This window comes from Cryptotermes secundus, unplaced genomic scaffold (genome assembly GCF_002891405.2).
Source record: "Cryptotermes secundus unplaced genomic scaffold, Csec_1.0 scaffold247, whole genome shotgun sequence".
NCBI lineage: Eukaryota > Metazoa > Arthropoda > Insecta > Blattodea > Kalotermitidae > Cryptotermes > Cryptotermes secundus.
This window is the reverse complement of record NW_019740656.1, coordinates 4046915-4069911: the sequence shown is the minus strand read 5'-3', so window position 1 is coordinate 4069911 and position 22997 is coordinate 4046915. Positions and strand designations below refer to the sequence as shown.

Genomic DNA, 22997 nt, shown 5'->3' with positions numbered 1-22997 from the left:
CACCCCAGGTCTTCTCAGACGTTGCTTGGTGGCGGCTTCCAACGGCAGACGTTCCGCTTCCTCTCAGTTTCCGAATTGTCCCCGGCCTCAGATACCAGTTTCTAACAACAGTTCACGACGACTGAAACCCAGCGGGATACCTAACTTACTAACTCACCAACCAACTCTTCACTAACTCCACTAAAGCCTCACTTGTCCTGCTTATAACATCTCGCCACGAGACCGTGTAGTAAACACCGCTGTGTCTGTCACAGTGCAATTGTTACCGTGGAATTATTGAATTCGTATATGTTGGCAGAGCCATTACCGCTCATCCGAGGAGATAATTTTTTCTACTACATACCGTACAGACTGGATTTGTGGTCCATCAAACCTCGAACTCAATTGGTACAGGGGCTCTTTTCAGGCGGTACAGCGACAATTATGTGAAGGTGACCGCTTATCTTCATTTAATGACAAGATTAAGAATGTGTGGAACTCTACTTACACTCCCCCAGATATATTCATAGCGTGGCATTTTTTGCCCATTGATTGCCAAACCACCTGCCACAGGCACCAGGGCTGATGGTGGTACGTACAACTGCACGGAAAACCTCACAATATTTCTCTCAAATGACCTTCAACCAGAAACGGTAATACAAATATAACATATGAAAGACCGTTCATTCTCTTAATTTTCTTTATGCCACATCTGGTGCCACCTATCGACATAAATGCTACACTAATTGCTAGAAAAGAAGCCGATCTCTTTGATTGCGGTGATTTTAAAACCAAGTACACCGGACCCGATCTCGTCGGCTGGTGGCGTGGAAAGATTTAAGCAGAAGGAAATTTTACTTTTACATTTTTTTGTTATTGCAACACAAGTTACAACCCTTCGAAGCCCTAAAACGTACCATAAAAATTATTTTAATGGCTGTTTCATTCATCACAGGAAGTTTGAAAAAGCAGTAACCCGAGATATACTGTACTGTTTGAAATGTGAACCGGTTTCCGGGAAGGGCAATATTTTATTGTTTGCTCTAATGCACATGGAGGGTGAAGCTTCTAAATTACTGCGACTATTGTTAGTTCATGACTATTGTATATATGGAAATGGATATCCCCTTTCTACATGCGATTATTCATTTAGACAATGAATCATTATGGAAATGAAAATCCACAGCCGATGCTGGATTTCGGACGAGAGGTTCATTTGAAGGTGAAGTTTATTTCAACCAGTCAGATCGTATTTCCCTTACAGATTAATTATTGGTGCAAAAGAGACGGGAGATAAGTCTACAGGGTGTTCCAAATTTCCAAGCCTACAGGTTGTTCCAAATTTCCAGACATGACAAAGAGAGAGACTGAAAGAGCAACTGAAGCGAACAAAAACCATAATTCATGCAGTAAATTAATAAATAATCAATTAAACTTTACTTCGTAAATTATTTAACGACTATTCAATAACTATCTATGATATTCCGTGGAGCAGAGACGGCCTTGAGACACTAATAATTGCATCTTATACCACTCTTCATCATTCAGCCAAATTTCGTAGCGCCACCACAATAAAAACAAATACTCTTTGCCCCCATGAAGTATATTTTTAATATTTGCATATAATGTGGCATGTATATCTGTTGCTAGGAAACGACAGCGAAATAAACAAATATACAACAGCCGTTGCTAAGTAACGCCTTTACAAAGAGGCATATTTCCTCGACATAAATTAGAGCCCCAACAGACACGAACGTAACAAGGGAACAACAGTAATGGAATGGTGTTTTGTATGCAGTTCGTGCAGAGATGTTATAAGCAGGGTTTAGTTGAAAAAGTTTCTGGTCGTGAGTCTCAAGGAGCTTGCCGCCAAAATGAAGTGATTTGCGGCAAGCCGCCAGTCGTGCAGTAACTCTGACTTTGAGTTAATCAGATTTGCTGTAACTGAAGCATGGAACAGTTCGTTAACCCAGGGGAAGGGGAACGTCTGCCGTTGGAAGCCGTTACCAGACAACGACTGGTGGAGACAGAGTGTGGCTGAGAATACTTAAGTGTGTGCTCTAGTGAACTGTAAAGTATGTGAATTAGTGAAACGACTATAATTACTTGTAGTTATGGATATGTCAGAAGTCGATGAATCCAATTATCCATCCGAAACCACGTTTGCAGACACTCTATCACGTGACAATATTTTAATACTACAGTCATCATTCGTGGGGTTTCCCATTTTGGGACCTCGTGTCCCATCATCCAACCGCTAGATTCCGCAAATGATACGCGTAACAGTGGCCGAGAAACATTGTTGTAAATAATATTGTGATGTATAAATCGATTGCTACGCAACGGTTCGATAAGCACGTTCCCGCGGAAACAGATTCTTTGCAAAAAGCCGTTGCTGGGTAATGCGTAAAGCAATACGCGGCATTAAAGTATGCCCCTTTCTGGGCAACGGAGCGGTAAACAACTCTACGAATTGTTGAGAGGCGGTGTTTTCATGGGGTCCGCCTCGAGACTATATAAGTGGCATAGAAGCGAAGTGAATCAGAACTTTGGAACTAGAGAACGAGTACAAAGTCGTACAACGAAGTACGTATAACGGTGTACAAAGGATTTAGCCTGCGAAAAGATCAGATGCGTGCTGTAATTACAGTGAGAGTGTTATAAATCCGTTGCCTGGATACGACTAGTGAAGACTGAGAAGACTTAGCGTGTCCTAGTAATTTGTGAAGTGGGTAGATTAGCGATAGCGCCATAATTGACGACTTCTTCAGTCTCACCTGTGACCATGAGCGTTGCGGGAGCACTGCGTCGCCGATCGCCGGTCAGTGAGTGCAGCGTCAGGCAACTGTAGTTCACGTCACCATCCGACGACTGTGCCGATTTGATGTGCAGGTCGCCGCTAGACGTCACGACGAAACGACCACCTACACACAAAACCCAAAACATCACACTTGAGGGCGCACTGCAGGAGAATGACGTCATAAGAAGCTTCTGATATTTTGTTAATAAAGGTGTCCCAAGAGAAAAAGTTAATATTCTAGGAGGTCACAGTGTCGGTCATTATAAGCAAAAAAGTGTATATGTAAAAGTGTCCTATTCCGGTTTCCGAATTACAGCTATTTCGCTGTACAGTACACTGTACACTGTACAGACGAGCAACACGCCATGTCCTCACACGAGCTGCAAAGTGCATTGATGTTGACGGTGGAATTTTCGGACTTATATTATACTAGGTAAACTGTCCCAACTTTGACACTTGAACAATAAATACCGGTATTAGAAACAGTACGTAATATCTTTTTCTAGCCAACAATTTTGGAACTGTATAGTGAAATAGCTGGGATCCCCCAGAAAATTGATTTGTCCTTCTGGAACACTCTCTATATCGTCGAACTTGTACGATGACAGAAGAATGAACTGAAAGAATTTGGAAGGAAATATTTATGGCTCAAGCGATATACTATACACGCATCTGCCCGAGGGGACTGAGGAAAATTACGAAAAATCTTAGTCAGCATTCTGTTGGTCAGACCAAAATTCAAATAGAGAACATCTAGGATATGACTGAATAGCGTTACCGCTGCGATAACCAGTTCTGTGAAACTTCTACTTCATCAGATGACATCCTGTTCATTGGAATGAATTTTAATCAATAATTGATTGTCCATGAGTGGATTTACTGTGGCTGTATCTGAGAGGTATCCCATTCGAATCTCTGCAGTGACACCATCAATCCTGATTGACGTCTCTTTTGGTTTTATACGTACTGGCTGCCCAGAAAAATAATGTTGGGACAGTGGCTCAGTTGTGACTGATCGCTTCCTCCCATTTACTGCACTTTTCAACTGATTATTCATTAAACATAATTTAAATCAAAACTTTAAAGCCAGACCCATTGGAATTGTCGTTAAATAAGCGATAAACAAAATAACACAGGGCATTTATGGACTCGTATGGTTCTCTGAAAACTTTGACTAATTTCCGAAGCAGCACTGACCGGCCAGTCTTGATGTTGGATACGCAAAGCGTTTTGTGTTTTACAGACATAAATTTCTGCTATTGTATTTCTTGCTGCGTTAGCTGAAGTTGGACATTATCTACCTTGGACACTGAACTTTTTAAAATTTTATATTTTCGTATACTTGAGTGACACGTTGAAGACATATACCTGAAAATGGCCGTATAGGGCCGAAACATAACGTGAACGTTTGAAAAATTCAATTAGGTGGTACACATAACATTCCAAAAATAATAGTGGTAAATAGGACTGTTTTATATATTTTTCCAATGATTCTTCCAGCGGGATTCGAACCCACGATCCCAGCGATCGAAGACAGTTCATGCCTTAGACCGCGCGACTGCTGTGGCCGGCAAATATTTATTTATTCACTTATATAAGGATCTTGGAATATTCTTGGGGGTAAAGGGCGGCCGGCACGTAAGGCTGACAACCTTACCGCCATGTGTGAGCCGATTCTCTAGAGAAAATGTGGGAACCTCAACATCTCACAACCCTATGGGCCTCCACGGCCTGTTACAGGGATACCTTTACTTTACTTTACTTATATAAGGGTGCACTATTAATATTTGTATGTGAATTTGGCTTCAAAATTTCGATTGAAGTTAAACTTGAAACGTCTTCTTGATCAGGATCCCAAACTTGTAAGAAACAGAAGATTCTCGCTAACAAGAAACCCGTTTAGAGTATCACATGTCAATATCTTCGGAAAGAGGAACACGTTCATTTTGTTTCTGTCTTCCTTAATGAAGTTCTGGTTCAGTGGCAAATACTTCTAGCCCTTCTTCTAATGGCAAACCAACAAATTACTTCTTGTGTTGTGTCTGTATTGGGACGTCCGCTCGCTTTTACCTTACCGTCAATCTTTCCATTTTCTCCCAAGCTCCTGCTGGTGTACGGATTCCAGTGGCGTGACATGCTGTATTGCGTGATGCAGTTCCCTCCTTTCAATGAGATTTGAGGTTCAACAAAACGGTGGCTATGAAGATCACTGCCACCATCTTCAGGGAGATAGTACGCTCATCCAAAACATCGGTGAATATTACCAGACTGCACCATGCCACATCCAAGAACACATTAGTATTCGTCTGAAGGTCTTTGATTTGGTCATAAAGCTGTATGATGCTGATATTCTCAATTGCCGTTGCCATAAACATTACTACCATCTGTGTTGTGACACAGTGCAGCTTTCCGTATCAAGACTATATATAGCGTATAATGATAGGATGATAAATGAAGATGAATTGGAAAGGATCTGAAAGGAAGAGGTGAAGGACTAATCGAAGCATTAACCCGGCATTTTTCCTGGAGAGACTGAATAAAATCACGACAACCCCAAGATACCTGATGTTCCTGCCGAGATACAAACCGAGTACCTGACGAATACAAATATAGAATTTTACCTCTAGGCTAATCCCTTCGGTGACGTCGTGGAATGTGATACAAATTTACCAATGTTTCGGAGAAATTTACTGCCGGCATCTTGAGAGCCGAAGAGTAAAGCAAGTAAGTAATAATCTCAAGACAGAGGCAGAAATTTGGGTGGATTTCTACCACACTATAAAAGGTAAAGTTATCCCTGTGTTTAACTAATTAAGCACTGTGCCATGAAGGCGTACGGGGGTGGAGGTATAGATGCACATTTTTCTTGACCTCGACATTAGCTGTAGGTGAGAGGTCAGCTTCACGAACCGGCCGCTTCATCCCCGGTACCCATTGGATAGGAGGCTGGGTGAACCCCACAGCCGGTCTGGACGACTTAGGCTGGGGCCACACGAGCGCACAAAATGCGTCCGTTGTAAGGAACGTCGTGACGTCCGTTGTAGAAATATACAAGCGAGGCGAATGCTACGCTTTCTTCTGCCTCCATTGCAGACAAAAAACTACGCACCGCATTCTGCAACTGTGTGGTGTCCTCAGCAACGTCCATCATAAAGTACGTTCGTTGCAACGGACGTACTGCGTGCGCTCGTGTGGCCCCAGTCTTAGAGGAGAGAAAATCCTAGACCCTACTGGGACTCGAACTCCGACCTCTGTCGTTCAGTCCGTAGCCAATCCCTATACCGACTATGCTATTCCGGCTCCTTTTACCACGCTGTACGATGTCATATCTCAGAACAATATTCTCGAAACATCTTCATTCATAAAGTCTGTAGTTTTCCTTTTAGATGAAGACGCAGAAATTAAAAAAGGGCTCTATTATTGACCAGGATACTGAACAAGATTCGAAGCACAATATCACCGAGTTCCTGTCACAAACCAAGAATAACGCGTTTTGATGTGTGACTACAATTTTCGCATGGTTAAAACTGTACTCCCGTTGTACCTCACGTTTAGAGTCGATATTTTTGGAGTGCTCTGTATCTATTCGAATCTCACAAGGTGTGCCTCTTACATCAGTCAAACATACAAATTGTTGGCAGTCGAAATGTGTGCTGAAATGCTGTGTCATACTATTTATACCAGTGCCGTTCTATTGCAAATAGCATGTGAGAAGCATACGGCCTGGCCTGTGTACAGACTAGCATGTGTGAAGGATCAGTGGCGTGCTAACAAACATGTGAATATAAGAAGGCGAATTTTTATCGTTAAGTTCTTGACAGGTTCATGTTTAATGTACAGGACTATCTTACGTCTTCCGGAATAAGTCGAGCAGAATTTTAAAGGCTATAACATTTCGGTATAGAGCACCGTTGCCATTTTCAGGGTGAATATCTTGTCTTCGAAATAGTTTCGTTGCACTAAATACTTAGTGAATAAGTTCTAAAAGTTCGTGACGATATTACATTTTTATAATTATCCATTTTTAGATATCCATCTTCCTAATTTTATTTATAGCGACGTTTCGGAGAACTAACTCTTTCGGAGAACTGACTCTGTCAGTTGGGCCCATTCGATAGTTAGTACACGTCAGCGAAGCAAATGAGTCTACATGAGGAGAGATACAGAGTCCAGCTCCGAAACGAAGTGTCCATTTGTGGTATTATATAGGCATTATTTGTGAATTTTGATTCTAAATTACCGTCGGGGTTTCTTTGGCCTGTAAACGGAAACCCCTACAGTAATTTAGAATCAGTCTATATTACTGGAAGTCCGAGCCGATCCACAGTCTGTAGTGAACATCTTTCTCTTAGGTGTTCAGCAGTGTCTGTGAGTTGCTTATGGGAAAGTACATATTTTTATTACAACGTTAACAGGCATTAACGGATTAGTAAGGTTGAAAATCGGGATTCGCAGACAAATTCTAAGGAAAGCCTCTCACATCATTACTGTAGAAAATCTGTCAAATCATACCTGCTCCGTGACTAGATCACAGAGCGGCCTCCGTAGTCTAGGGGTAACGTTCCCACCTCATGACTCAAGGTACGCGGGTTCAAACCCGGCGGAGGTCGTGGAATTTTTAAGGGCTTTAAGCCGTGTGTCCCGTGTCGTAGATTTACGGCACGTAAAAGAACCTCATGTCTCTAGGAGACCTCTGAGCTAAGTTACAGGCCCTTTCCCGCCCAAGTAGTCTCCAATGCCTCTGGTTTGATGGGGGAAGCATCAAGGTACCGGGGGCCGACCTCGTTGGCTCTACGGGGGCTGATGGCACGCACCGTTACCGGTAGGTTTTGGCGACAGTAGAAATTAAAGGGGGACGCACAATGGACCAATAACTGGTCTAAGTGTATGGGGAAACCCACGCCCTCTCAATACGAATACGAAAACGAATACGACTAGATCACAGACAAAGGGACATAACTATATAATCCATTATATTGGTATAGAAATTTACAAAAACTAAGTTCCAGTGTTTAACATGGCACCAAAAATAGGGAGGAGTGGGGGTACAATTCTGTGCATTTCTAACCTATGAAGATTAATTATTACCTTCACACTCCAGCTGCCTTATCCCGGGAAAGCACCAAAAACAGTTACTCGATATGAGGCTCGATGAGTCCCATAATTGGTCTGGATACTGCGAAGACTAACATCTCTGTCCATTCAGGGAACAGATTTCTGTTATATGGTCGTCCTACCTTAGGATGATCTCTATAGTGACTGAGCTTTTCTGACTCCTCTTTCTGTCAGGAAACCAGTCTAAAATTTAAATATGCTCTGAAAGAAGGTAAAACTTTTGATTCCTGAAGTACAGACTCTGTGAGGCTGAAAGAAGGAAGCCTTCCCAGTTATGGAAATTTAATGATATTTAAGTCAACAAAACTTTGAAGAAAACTTTTAATTAACCGAAATATCGGCCATCATTCACTCAACCGTAAGGTTTCATGAAACACTACAAAAATGCAGACTACAAGCCGTACAGTTTCCCATAACCGGGGCAGTTACTTTTAAAAAGTTCTCATTTGGAAGTTAGTTATAATATCTGACATTACTAATCCTTCTATACGTACGATATATAAAACAAGAAGTTTTGGGAAGAACTTATCTTCTACTTTCCCTCGATACGAAATGGACCGCATAGAAAACAAAAAAAAAATTAAGGGAAACAGACACACAGCCAGCAACATGATGTCATAAGCCTAAAAAATTAGGGGTACACAGAAACAGACAGCAAGGGGATCTCATAAGCACTTATATTTGCTGCACACCACTGATAACTTTCACCTCTCTCTTCCGAAGAGCACAGCGAAGGATTGATGAATCTTGAGCTTTCTAAGGAACCGTCACTCAACAGAATTCCGCAGCCAGGATTCTTATTTCCAGAAAAGCGAGTGAATCGGCTGATAATGAAGCAACAAAGGACACTTCTACCTTCCCGGTCAGGCTGCCTATTGGAGTCCTCCTCCTCTTCCGATTGCACCCTGCCAGTGCTTCCGCACTCAGAATGGAATAAGAATTAAGGGCGTGTCTATACATTCGACACCTATCACAGTGACCGCGCGGTCTAAGACATGAACAGTCTTCGCCCGCTCAAACATTGAGATCATCGGTTCAAATCTGGTTCAGGACATGGATATGTGTTGTGAGCGTTTAATCTGTTTGTGTTGTAGTCCTTAAGACGGGCTGATCCCCGTCTAAGGATTCCAAGAAACTAAAAAAGCGACCAAGGCCCAACAAAAGACCGTACAGCTATAATAATAATAACCGCTGGGAAGACCAAGGCGTAGGTGGGTGGACAATATTAAAATGGATCTTAGAGAGATAGAATGGGATGGATTGGATTGATCTGGCTCAGGACAGGGACCAGTGGAGGGCTCTTGTGAGCATGGTAATGAACCTTCGGGTTTCATAAAGTGCTGGGAAATTGAGTAGCTGCAGAATTGGCGGCTACTCCAGAAGGGCTCAGCTCCACAAGTGAGTAAGTACTAATAGACACACGACTGAATAAGATAGAGTGGCATCTATATGAGACAATCGTCACTAATTCCATTAATGCATCTAATCAGTTTCCGAAACGGAAGTTTAAAACATTGCCATGAACATCTTGCGCGTATTTTCTCATGCAAAATTCTAGCATCACAGCCAATAGAGGACCCGCCGTTATTATTTTGAAGATACCAGAATTGCAGCTTTATTTAGAGATACGTTCTCCAAAAATTAACTGAAATTTATAACTAAATTCTTTGTAGTGAGCCCAGTCTGCAGCCACTTGCTAAGGTTCGTTCCTTGTTCGCGCATTCTTCCACCCTGAAGATGTAGGTGATGGGTTCCTCCGAAACGTCAGTTCACATAAGATCTACATGGTGACACATCCCAGAATACGGCATTCTTCATAGTCTTAATTCGTTCCTCTAATGTCTTGCGTTGTCTATGTTTCTTATTTTTCACTTTGATCATTTTACAGACGGTAGGACTCCCTGGACGAGTAATCAGCTCATTGCAAGGCCTCTACCTACATGCCTTGTGTGGGATTCGACTTCCGAGCGAGGGAAGACAGTACATGCCTTAGACCGCTCGACTACCGTGACCGACATTCTTCATATTCACCGCTGTGAACACCTCAGATCTTACAACAATCAATTCAGTTTCCAAGGTAACCTAATCAAAAACTTCATATTGAGGAGCTTCAGCACTTGTACCCTTCTCCAAGTATAATCAGAATGATCAAGTCAAGGAGGATGAGATGTACAGGACATGTAGCACGAATGGGGAGAAGAGGAATGCATATAGGATATTGGTGGGAAAGCCAGGAGGAAAGAGACCAATGGGAAGACCAAGGCATAGGTGTGTGAACAATATTAAAATGGATCTTAGAAAGATATGATGGGATGGTACGGATTGGATTGATATGGCTCAGGATAGGGACCAGTGGAGGGCTCTTGTGAACACGGTAATGGACCTTCGGGTTGCATGAACTGCTGGTAAGCTCTTGAGTGGTTGCAGAATTGGCGGATTCTCAAGAAAGGCTCAGCTCCGTGAGTGAGGTAACGCATTCAAGGTCAAACGTGTATGTAAAGGAAAGTATGTAAAGTGCCTTTGAACCGATTCCATTCTATAGCGTTCGTTCTGAACGTTGCCCTCTGCCAAGTTTCTTCTCCTCTGTTATGGGGCACTTATAGAAAATGTTGAGTCCCACCATGATGGAAAGTTCATAGAGCCTCTTTTTTGCAGAACCCTCGCCGAACTTTTGCGGTCATCCAGTAGCATAAGAATGGAATGAAGTCTTCGCAACTTTTGAGTCACATCTTCCTTATGACTTACTTTCCCATCTTTCAAACTTTCTTATTTCTTCCTTCATCCAACTCTTTATCAAGCCCGCTCCATTTCTCCTCGTTCAATGCGATGTAGCCTTATACCGACTGAAGACTGAGACGAAAGCCTGAGAGAACAGGACTGGGAAAGAGGTAAGTAGTGAGAGACAATATGTTGTAGTGTGTAGAGACGTTGCTAAGCAACGGCTGCGAGACAGACAAATATACCAGACCTGTTTCTAGACAACAGCTCGGTAAATATGTTCCAACAGTAACGAATAGAAGGGCAATAATAGAGGTACTGTTGTAAACGAGGTTTCCTACTCGGTCCGTGCCGAAGAGTTATAAGGACAATCGGGTCGATCAAGTTAGTGCTTAGTTGATAGTCATTCTGTTTTAAAATGGCTGCCAGCCTGGTAAATAGTGCAGTTGGAAAGGAGCCGCCGTTCAGAAAGGATCTGAGTCCGGAAACAGAGGAATATCTATTGTTAGAAGCCTTTACCAAGGAACGGCTGATAAAGACAAGCTGGAAAATGCTTAGCGGGTGCTGTGGTGATTTGTGAAATTTGAAGATTAGCCATGGCGCTATAATTACTTGTAATTCCAGCTTGTGTGTATGTAAGTGGTCAACAAATCCATTTACCAATCCAAACCCCTTCTATAGTCACACATACACGTGACAATATCATGACAACTGCGCCAGTCTCAATCGCATCAGTCTGCATGTCTGAATTTGTATCTCTCTCATTGTTGCTAGGTAGCAGCTCGACAAAATATGTCCCTCATACCGTTGCTAAGCAACAGCTCGTTAACCGCTCAACAGTATAAGAAATGTTGGACGCATCGTCTCCTATGCGGTCGTTGTTTTATCACAGGAAAGCAGGTGATTAGTTTTTATACAAGCAATGGGATACAAAATCAACAGAACGGAGGTCTCTTAGAAGAGAGAAATTTTCTTCCGTAAGGTTGGCTACTGATGGTATGAACCTCAGAGATGTTTAAGACAAAAGATATCAAATGTTTTTAACTTTGGTAAAAGTCTGCACGTGAAATGAATGATGGAGCAACTGACAGAAGTTTGGCCGATAGATGTGAGGGGCGTATTGTAGCCAGGAGTTTGACAGCTCGCGTTCATCATGCTCCGAGAATGGTATTGGCAATTCTTTCTTGAGACGGATAACTAACCTCAAGATGTGAAATTTTTTAAGAATGGGAGCAAAGTAAAAGAAATATTTTATCAATACCGAATATTTGCCCCGTGTGTCATGAAATTTGAGACAACTTTTAAAGTATGATTTCTGAGACAAAATTTCTTAACATCGCAGCTAATTTTAAATTCGCTTAGTGGGGGTGGAGTCCAGTTGGGTCCACTCGGCACGGTGGCCACTGATCGGCCTATTGTACCTGCCCCGGGTGATCGTGATGAAGGAGAATTTGGTGGAATGAAGATTAGCAGGGGAAACCGAAGTACTCGGAGAAAACCCGCACCAGCGCCACTTTGTCCACCACAAATCCCACTTGACCAGACCCGGGCCGCCGCAGTGGGAAGCCAGAGACTAACCGCTTGAGCTATGGCGCGGCCATCTCGATACGTATTCTAGAGTTCCACAAATCCAGCATGACCCGGACTCGAACCTGGGTCGCCGCGGTCGAAAAGCAGAGAGTAACTGCCTCTGTTTTTGGCATGGCCCTTTTGTTAGTATTCTATTTATAGCATTCGATGGGAACGAAAACTATCCTGCCGGAGACTCAGTTCAATGTATGTATTTTCTTTATCTTTCCGCAAGGTTGTGTCTCATGTATCACAGAGTTTCAGTTCCTTTAAACCGCTGAACTAATCTCTTTCACAAAATTTACGGAAAAAATAATCCAGTATAAGAATTTTCAAAAGTAGAAATATTAAGTTATCTCTGCGCTTTGCTAATTAATAACAATGACGTGTGGGGGAGTGGAGTTATAGCTCCAGTCTTAATATCGATACTACATGGAGGTCAGTAGCTACCTTGACGCTCTGCTTGATTTACCAATGCAGAAGGAGCCCTCAGTACCCACTGGATAGAAAGCTGCGTGGGCCTTAGAGGCAGTCTTGACACCGTGAAGAAAAATCTGTTGCTACTAGTTGGAATCGAACTTCGATTACTCGGTCATTCAGCCAGTAGATATAATGACTTTTCCCAGATCCATATGAAGGTTTAATTTTGTGTAAAATTTAAAATGATTTGTTTAATTTTGTGTAAAAGGTGAATTGTGGTTATCTCATGCGGTCCACACGCAGACAATATGTTAGATGGAAACGCACAGGAAGAAAAACGAACAAAGAGGAAGAGAAAATGAAGAAATAAGAGAGAAGCGAGACGTGAAAAAAGAAACGTAGGTGGACAATGGCTTATATTCTGTCCTGTAACAAAACACACAAGAAAGAAACTTACTCCCAATTTCGCGAAAAAATAGGATTTCCTGGGGTCGCAGAATACGCGCCTCGTTCCCACAGGCCCAGTGCTTGTTCCCTGTGCTGTGACCGTCCCTTTACGTCATGTCCGATATAAAGAAGAAAGAAGAAGGTTGTTTGCTCGGTGTATGTTTTATGCCGTAGCCAGAAGCATCAAAGCACAGATGCAGTAACCGCGGTAACAAACACTTTCACCTCCACGAAGTAGCGGTCTTATCAGATACTGAGAATATACTGACCTCTGAGGTTGATCCGATCCAGGACAGTAAACATAAAACCGTACGACGCTATACGACACGGATCGAACCGTGCATGACAATATGGTCACCGTGGCGAGGCAAACGTGGGATGGAATGACATGCTTCGCGTTCATACTACGAAACAGTGGACTTCTGGTATTGAAATTAACTAAAAATTTCAAGATAATTTTAAAGCATTTAAGTATAGTTTCGGTCCCTAAACAGAAACATATTTCAGGTGGCTGTCATGTGTATTAAAAAAAGGATTTATTTCGGTAATTAAGACGACGAAAGAGGCTATGTTTATGGCGAGAGAACTGACTTTATTACTTACTTACTCATGGAGCTGAGCCCTTATTGACGAGCCGCCAATTCTGCAGCTACTCAAGAATTTGCCTGCATTTTATGGAACCCGAAGGTTCATTACCGTGTTCACAAGAGTCCTCCACTGGTCCCTCTTCTGAGCCAGATCAATCCAATCCATCCCATCCCATCCTATCTCTCTAAGATCCATTTTAATATTGTCCACCCACCTACACCTTGTTCTTCCCAGTGGTCTCTTTCCTTCTGGCTTTCCCACCAATATGCATTCCTCGTCTCCCCCATTCGTGCTACGTCCCTTGTCACCACGGCATGGCGCGTCCTCAGGTTGCGGATGGAGGAGACGCCATCCAGGCATGGAGGGAAGCTGCGAATGTATTGAATAAGCAGTGGCGGAAAGTCGACAAGGGGTTGTCCTCCAGCTTCGGGGATGGGCGTGGGGCTATCAAATCCTCACCGTAAAAATAATTATATTACGAAAATGAATACAAAGCCTCGGACCTGGACGGATTCCTTGGATAAACGACCTAAGCTAAAGAACTGACTTTATTATTAATTAAAATTTCGCCTCAGATTTGTCATAATTTACGAAAAATTTACGAACAGTTTACAACTAGTAATAGAAGGCACAGATCATGTTTGCTGAAGAGTAACCTTTCGGAGCAGTGTGATTGCTAGATTTAGAGCCTGCTTTTGACTTTAAGGGAACTCCCAATTTTGCCTAGATGCCACAATTTCTAGAAAAATCAAAGTGAAAGGAAGCAGAAGAGATATAGTAAATATTAATTTTACAGTCAGCAGACCCTCCACATAAATTGGGATTCATGTAACAGCTTCAGTATGCATATTACGAGTGAAACCGACGTATGTACTTAATTCCAGAACCCGTGTTATTATGTGTACAACATAGAGTCAATGCAGTGACTAAAACAGATATATGAAATCTAGGGTACATTTCGGATTTAGTTCAAGGATTTAAAATGGTTCGTGGACACACGATAGCGCAGTTGGTTGAGGCACTATGCTACAAGCCGGAGGGTCGCGGTTTCGAATCCCGATGAGGTGATTTTTTCAGTTTACCTAATCCTTCCAACTGCAATATGGCTCCGGGCTCGACTCAGCCTCTGACAGAAATGAGTATCAGGAGTCTCCTGGGGGGTAAAGGCCTGCCGGCGCGTAAGGCTGACAGACTCACCGCCATCTGTGAGCCGATTGTCTAGAAAATGTGTGAACCTCGACGTCTCACAATCCTATGGGTCTCCACGGCCTGTTACAGGGACAGCTTTACTTTACTTATGTAAAATGGTTGTTCATTAAATTTTACTGTCTTAACATAATAATCCCAAGATTAGAGAAAATAGAAACATTCACAGGGGACTACAGGCTTTACCCTCTGTACCTATACACTACAGCAAGGAAATGTTCTCGTACAGTCTTACACTGTAGCCAAAATACTTTATAGAAATCTGTACGGTATAAAATATGCATAATCGTATTTGGAGTAATGACCAAATCTGCGATATGGGAATTCGCTGTATAACAAGATCTTAATTTATCTATCCTCAGTATTCAAGGGTGTTCCAAAATAATATCATTAAATGTAAGTTTGTATGAATAAATATTCGGTTTACTCCTCCCATTCCCTGGAAACAAATCTATAATCAGCCACCTTTGTACTCATGTTTAATTTATATTTACACAGGTAGAGGGTGAGTCAAATTATTGTCGTGGTTTTCGTGGCCTAAATTTTAAACCGAAAATAACAAATGAAACTGCCAACGGAACATGACAATTTAACTCAGAACGTTTTATTCGGCAATGCTGTACTCGCCTCAGTGATGTCTGGCAGGAAACATGACGTCATACTTCAAAATGTGCGTNATGTCTGGAAGGAAACAGGACGTCATACTTCAAAATGGGCGTATCCCCCCCCCCCGAAACAAAGTCCGTTATCGAAACTCAACATCATTACAGAACTCAATATGAAGAAGATTTATCTTCAGATAATGCTACCGACGTTGGTTAAAGCAATTTCAAGAGACTGGAATTGTTCTGCACCGAAAATGAGCAGGAAGACCGAACATTTCTTAGGAAGATTTTGATCGAATCGAGGAAGCTTGGAAGTCTTACGTGTTAAGAAGTTGTTTATTTGAAGTTGAAGTTATTTAGCATTTTGAAGCGTTTATTCTAGAAGTAATAAAACATTTTGAATTACATTTTCATATCCCTTAAGCAGTTTATTTTAGTATGTCCGATTTGAAGACTACATACAGGCCACGAAAGCACCGACAATAATTTAGAATAAATCCCGTATATTTAAGCTTCTTCGCTATAACTTACCGGCATCATCACGCGCTGGCAGGATGATCGTGTCATCTCGATACCATGACGTCACTGTGACGTAGTCCTTAACAAATGCAGGTATGACGCAGTGGAGAACAGCTGTGTTACCCAGCAGGACGTGTGCTCTATACACTTGCACTTCATAGCTCTGTCGCACCACTGGAAGCAATAAGGAAATGCTTTAGCGAAGGGGAAGGCAAAAACACTGTAAAAATGAGTATGTATTTATATCTGTCGTCACAACAATTCATTTAAAAATACTAACATAATTAGTTAATATTTTATGTTAGTGTTTTTACATGAACTGTTGTGTACACGGATATAAATATGTACTCACTGTGAATGACACACAATAGCATGCAACACGCAAACAAAAAACACTGTGTTTGGGGTCACGGTTATGTCTGACGTAAATTCAAAAGAACAAAATTTCACTGTAATACAGATACTAACACAGTAGCTTCGTAGTCGATAGGCCCTTGGTTCCATTCTGGGTTCTTAATGGAGAAAAGTACTCTAACACCTCATAATTGGCGTAAAGGTTGCATCTGGGAGGAGCTTGGTGAAGCCTTGAACTTTATTTTCAAGAGAGTATACGGCGATATAGAACTGTGGAGAGGCAGTCGATATATTCCTCCGAAACGTCGGTTGACTTTTAAGAGGCTACACGACGTTATCAATCCTCAAGATAGAGGCGACATGTTCCTCCCAAACGTCGGATCATTTTCAAGGGAATGCACGGTGTTATATGACGCTGGAGAAGGAGTCGATATGTTCCTCCGAAACGTCTGTTCACTTTTAACGATATACACGGCGTTATCGATCCTGAAGATGGGGGCGAAATGTTCCTCCGCAACGTCTGTTGACTTTCAATGGGCTACACGACGTTATCGACCATGAAGATGGAGGTGATATGCTCATTCGAAACGTCGGTAAACTTCCGGTGGTCTACACAGCGTTATCGAACCTGAAGTTGGAGGCGAATGTTCCTCCGAAACGTCGGCTTACTTTCAAGGGACTACAGAACGTTACATCCCAAAAAGACAGAGCTCTTCATAACCACCACTGTGAGAACCTCAGTTACTATAAGTGAATATAGCCTGTTTCAGTGGCGGCTCCTACCTATCACAGGGCTACACAGCGTTATCGAACCTGAAGTTGGAGGCGAATGTTCCTCCGAAACGTTGGGTTACTTTCAAGGGACTACAGAACGTTACACTCTGAAAAGACAGAGCTCTTCATAACCACCGCTGTGAGAACCTCAGTTACTTTATGCGAATATAGCCTGTTTCAGTGGCGGCTCCTTCCTATCACAGGGCTACACAAAGATGATCTCCATGTATAATACCCGGCACCCAAACAGCATTACGTCTCCAATAAAAGTACAAAGGGCTACCGCCTCGCTGATCTGCTCGGTCAACAGTAAATTGATATAATCTTCATGTTTCAGGAGATTGATTCACTTGCTTCTAGCAAATGGCGGAACTGTGTCTCAAAGTAAACAACTACAGGGTGAATCGTATAGAACCGCCCGATGAATTTGCTAATAATTCCGCAGGTGATGCATATAACCGCTCACAATTACGACATAATAATCCGTGGGCCGTGCTGAGTCGAATGGTGTGCGCATGATCCAGCAAGTGGCAGCCCTTATGCTGCAAGGTCAAGGACAATGCCGAAACGTGTCTGCAGTGCGCAGGCGACAGTCATGGAGTTCACTGTTGAACAGCGAGTGTTTCTAATGCCTACTTGAAAACGGCGGACACTTTCAACACCTGCTCTGATCACGGCACACAATCCAAGATAAGATATGTGTAAATTACTTTAATATCTGTATGGTATATTTTATATTACACCTCATTTCGTCGCGCCGGTTCTATATGAATCACCCTGTAGAATCGGTTTCCTAATCCTGGTCCATGGCACTTAAAGTCGCAGACATCATTAAGGCAACAAAAGCGGACTGGGGCCTGTCAGTACAACGGCAATGCCAACCTGAGAGACCATTAAAAATCCATTGCCTTTGAGGGATTATATCTTCGCAAGTGACATGCCTTTGGGGTGGAGTGTGTAGGCCTGAACATGAGTCAGTAACCAACCGGTTACAATGCTAACAAGAATGAACTATTTTAGAAAAATACCAACGTAACCTTGACAGCCACCCGAAGCGGTAGTCCTTCCGACTCACTAATATCATGCGAATGCGAGTTAATATAATTCCATATTTACTGTATCATTTGACTTGACAGCCAGTCGCTATACCGACTGAGCTATCCCGGCTCGCAGTATCAGTAATTCTAAGCAAAAAAGTGTATATGTACATGTGTCCTATTCCAACAGTTTCCGAGATAGAGCTATTTCATTGTACATTGTACAGACGAGCAACACGCCATGTCCTAACACGAGGTGCAAAATTCTTTGATGTTGACGGTGGAATTTTCGAAAATATATTATGCTAGGTAAACTGTACCAACTCTGTCGCTTGAACAATAAATATCGGTATTAGGAGCCGGGATAGTGCAGTCGGTATAGCGACTGGCGACGGGCTGGACAACCGAAAAATCAGAGTTTGAGTCCCGGTAGGGTCAAGAATTTTCACTTCTCCATGTCGTCCAGACCGACCCTAGGGTTCAACCAACCTCCTATACAACGGGTATGCGGGTCTCTTTCCTGGGGGTAAATCAATCGGGACGTGAAGCCGGCCACTCACATCCAACTAGTGCCGAAGTAAAGAAAATGTGGCTCTATACATCCACTCCCGCTTAAGTCTTCAAGGCGTAGTGCTTAATTAATTAAGCACAGCGACAACTTTACCTTTTATTACGTACGTAATATATCTATCTTATTAACAAATTTGGAACTGTGCAGTGAAATAGCTCTATCTCGGAAACCGTCTGGAATAGGATACATGTACATATATATGTTTGCTTAAAACAATGACTTTTCTTCCTGGGACACCTGCATATGATCACAGATAGCAGATCGTAACAGTAATTGCGTGTGAACTTCTCACTGGCGCATTAACACCGGAAGTGTGTTGGCAATAGGAACTAGTAACTTTATAATGACGGTCTACCTCACTCACTAATGACGAAGCCTCATTTTTCTTACAGTAGATGGGGTATAAACTACAGTCGACCTTAGGTCGCGGGGTTTCTGAAGGGATACTCATCAAGAGGTCGACAGGGAACGACAGAATCTCCTCACTCCGGGATGGGGAACAATCCTTTCATACTTTCAGATGTCTGTCTGCTACAGTGCTGCTGCTGGCGGGAGTCTTCATAAAGTGCGAAGCCTTACAAAGGAGGCCAAGTGCCCTGGGGTGGGTGAATCATGTGCAGAGAAGGCTAGATGAAAAGTCTGTTTTCGTCTTCTCTTTCGTCCGTTTTCCTTATCCTCCAGACACTGATCTGCCCAGGGTTTGTGGGGAAAGAGTAGAAAGCAAGTGTGGACAGAGATTGTTGCATGTTACACTCTTACGCTCCGTGGCAAGACACGCAGATCTGATTGGTCTATCGCAAGAGTGGGAAAACTGTGGTTGGCACACTCAGTAACCGCTAAACTTTAAAGGGTGATCACCAGGGCCCGAATTTTGATGAGCTGAAAATATTTTAAAAAAATGACCGAAAAAAAATCCAGAAAAATTACCTAAAATATGACCCAAAAATGTAATATGCAGGGCCCGGATTTTGATGACCTGAAAATATTAAAAAAAAATGACCTATAAAATGACCGACAAAATCCAGAAAAATGACCTAAAGGAGAAAAGAAAGAACATTTCGCTTCCATGTTATTCACATTTCAGAAAACATATGAAGAAAAATTACCTAAAATGGGCAAAAATGACAAGAAATAAACTTAAAAGTCCACAAATTTACCAAAATTGCCCCTAAAATGAAAAAATTACCTTAAACCTAAAAATGTCAAAAAATGACAAAAAATTACCTATAAAATTTACATTTCTGTAACCAGCAGCTCATATCCGAGATTTATATATTTAAGAGCACCGCACAGAATACAAGGAAAAAAAGATGACATATCATCAAAATCCGGGCCCTGGTGATCACAGTGGCCGCGCGGTCTAAGGCATGAACTCTCTTCGGGATCGTGGGTTCGAAATCCTACTCAAGACATCGATGTCTGTGTTCGGTAACGGCCTTGCGACGGACTGATCCCCCGTTCAAGGAGTCCTACCGACTGTCTTAGATGAAGAAACTAAAGTGAAAAGAAGCGTTACACGGTTGCCCTGTGCACCAATTGGGAGCAACGGAATAGAAGAAGAAGAAGAGAGGGCCTTTAAGAGTTCGTCTCCTAAATAGACTAATCTGAAGAAAGCAGTCTTCTGGGACGTGGCACCGTGTAGCAGACCAGTCTGCTTGTACCGGTTGTCACGGTCTATTCGCTTGCGGATTTCTTATTCTTCCTTCTACCCTGAAGATGGAGGCGATACGTTCCTCCGAAACGTCGGTTAACACCACATCTACACGGTGCCACAACCCAGAAGACTGCCTTCTTCATAGTAACCGCCGTGAAAACCTCAAATCTTACATAGATTAATCTGCTTTGTTTATTCTGTTATTTTATAACCCTGTACCGTCTGTTGACGTTTATATTCCTAGTGTCTTGTGTTCAATAACGCAGTATGACACATTTCCATTTTAACAGTTAAAGCTTGTTCACATTTAAAGACTAAACAACCAAATCTAGAAGCAAGGGAGCCATTTTATATTATTTATATTTCAAAAAGAGAGTTCAATAAAGCTGTTCTCCAAAAGTGTGTACAATATTTTCGAAATGCTGACAAGTGGACAGATAGGAATCACCTCCCATTTACGCGTTCACTTACATTTTCCGCAACAGACGCAAGAAAACAGTAACGGAGTTGGGTTTGGGACTCCTAAAGTGATAACTATGAATAGTACTATCTTCTACGATGAGACGCCGTGTAACCTGGTAAAATTTGTCGGTGATTAGAAGTAACATACTGCCTCTACCTAAATGATCAAAGGCAAGTAGCAAGAAGACTGCTCACTAACGCAACTTGTTGCTTGTTTGTCGCTCGATTTTTGTTAAATATATTTTTTTCCCAGAAGATGGAATCAGTATTTTGTTTTGAAACGTCCGTGTACTTCTGGCAGACTGTACAGTGTAACATCCTGGAAGATAACAATCTAGCAATCTGTAAAAACACTTAAGATATCATGTAAATTATGCGACTTACAACCGAATTAATAATTACTTGTGTTGAACTTCCAGAATGAAACTGTGAACTTGTACCTAAATACAGGTAAGGCCTAATACACATAAGTAAGAAAGTAAAAAAAGTAAAGCTATCCCTGTACCAGGTCATGAAGGCCCATAGGGTTGTGAGACGTTGAGGCTCCCACATTATCTAGACAATCGGCTCAAAGATGGCGGTAAGGTTGTCAGCCTTACGCGCCGGCCGCGCTTTAATCCTCAGGAAAATTATTTAATTAATTCCTTTACTCATAATACACACATATTATGAAAAACATAACACCGAAATTCAAAGTTACTGGAGATAAACAGATAACACACCATCTTCAAACTCCCTGACATTTTAATATTTCCATCCTTAGACACATTCATTGTGTTATTCTGCAGTTTTGAAATCAGTGTGAAACTGGAAGTCACACGTCAATTAAAAACTAAAGAGCAAGAACGTAAAAAGACGGGTCCATCATTAAAATGTTGGCGCATGCGTGCACGTATGGAACTCGTCATGAAACGTAAGGAGAGAGACGAAAGTTGTTCTGAACAGGCGCTCTCTTCCCCTTCTTTTCTGTTCTGGTCTGTTGAAATGTTTGTTACTGAGGACCTCTGTGCATTGCTCCGTCTCCCGGAATGAAAGAGATCTCCAACTCTTTTGTTCCAAGACTCAGTTTCAGACAACGTATCTCCTATATTAGGGGAAAATATTTCGCAGAAACCAAATACCAAGGGTCCTCATCGGGCTTGTAACTTTTTTATTTATTTATCATTTACTTAAAAGCCCTCCTGTTAGTTCAGAGAGTATAACGCGGAAAGACAGGATGTTTACTGAAAAATGAAGTGGAGAAAGGAAAAATTGGAAGAAATTGGATGTGTTCTAATTTGATGTACTTTCTGTGGTCTTGCCTGAATCGCATAGACGCCTCCAAGACTTGTCTCCACTTGGTGAAACTAAAATGTTTTTCAATGAGTCGAAAATATGAAATTATATTTTAGGGTTTGATGTTCTAACAGCTGTGGTCATGAAGGATTTCTGTTTTCTGTGATAAAAAGTCGTGAAGCTGATTTTCAGTGGGTCACACAAAGTTGTATCCCTGAAGATACAACTCTTGAGGAATTTATATTAACCATTCGTTGGTTCCATAGATACCACCTGTGCCGGGAATCCGGAAGGGAAGCTTCCATGGAAACGCAATAACAGTGGGCCGTTGCGTAGGAATAACTTAAGCAACAAACGCGTTTCCCCGGAGATGAAAGTACAGCAGAGGGTTCGTTGCACGAGAGCGGCCGAGACAAAGGCTCTCAAATGGTGCGCTATATTCCGTCCGAGGCGGGGCTCGACACCAAGACAGACAGACTGACTGACCGTCAGTCGCAATGTGACTTTGACTTTGACTTGATTGACCTGTGTGAAGGCGGGGTCGAATACCTCCACCGTGACCCTGCGAGTCGTAGGTGGCGACGAAAAGGGAAGTCTCAGTTCCGAGACAGTAAAATATGGTCGCGAGTCCCAAGGGACTCGGACCCAAGAAAGACTGCGCTGGCAAGGACCAGCAGCATATACAAAAGACAGACCCGTCCTCTCGTCAGAGAGGGCGCACCATAAAAATAAGACCGTAACTGTCAAATGGTAACAATTAATATCTGGTCATGAGCCCCAGATGGGGCTCGACACCAAGACTTACTGTCTGACTGGCCGTCAGTCGCAATGTGACTTTTACTTGACCAGACAGTTGAACTGAACTGAGTTGACAGTTGACAGTTCAGTTCCAGAAGTTGCCGAG

At 42.3% G+C, this 22997-nt stretch overlaps 1 protein-coding gene across 7 annotated transcripts in view; it reads right to left on the bottom strand.

Annotated features, from left to right (window-relative positions):
• The window catches only part of LOC111872391 (Down syndrome cell adhesion molecule-like protein Dscam2), a 398391-nt gene that overhangs the window by 93184 nt on the left and 282210 nt on the right, over positions 1 to 22997 (bottom strand). For all 7 annotated transcript variants that reach the window (XM_033754685.1, XM_033754683.1, XM_033754684.1 and 4 more), the window contains 2 exons: positions 15979 to 16140; positions 2757 to 2903 (listed from right to left, as the gene is read on the bottom strand). In XM_033754685.1, coding sequence (XP_033610576.1) covers positions 2757 to 2903; positions 15979 to 16140 — 309 coding nt within the window. The remainder of the gene's footprint in view (positions 1 to 2756; positions 2904 to 15978; positions 16141 to 22997) is intronic.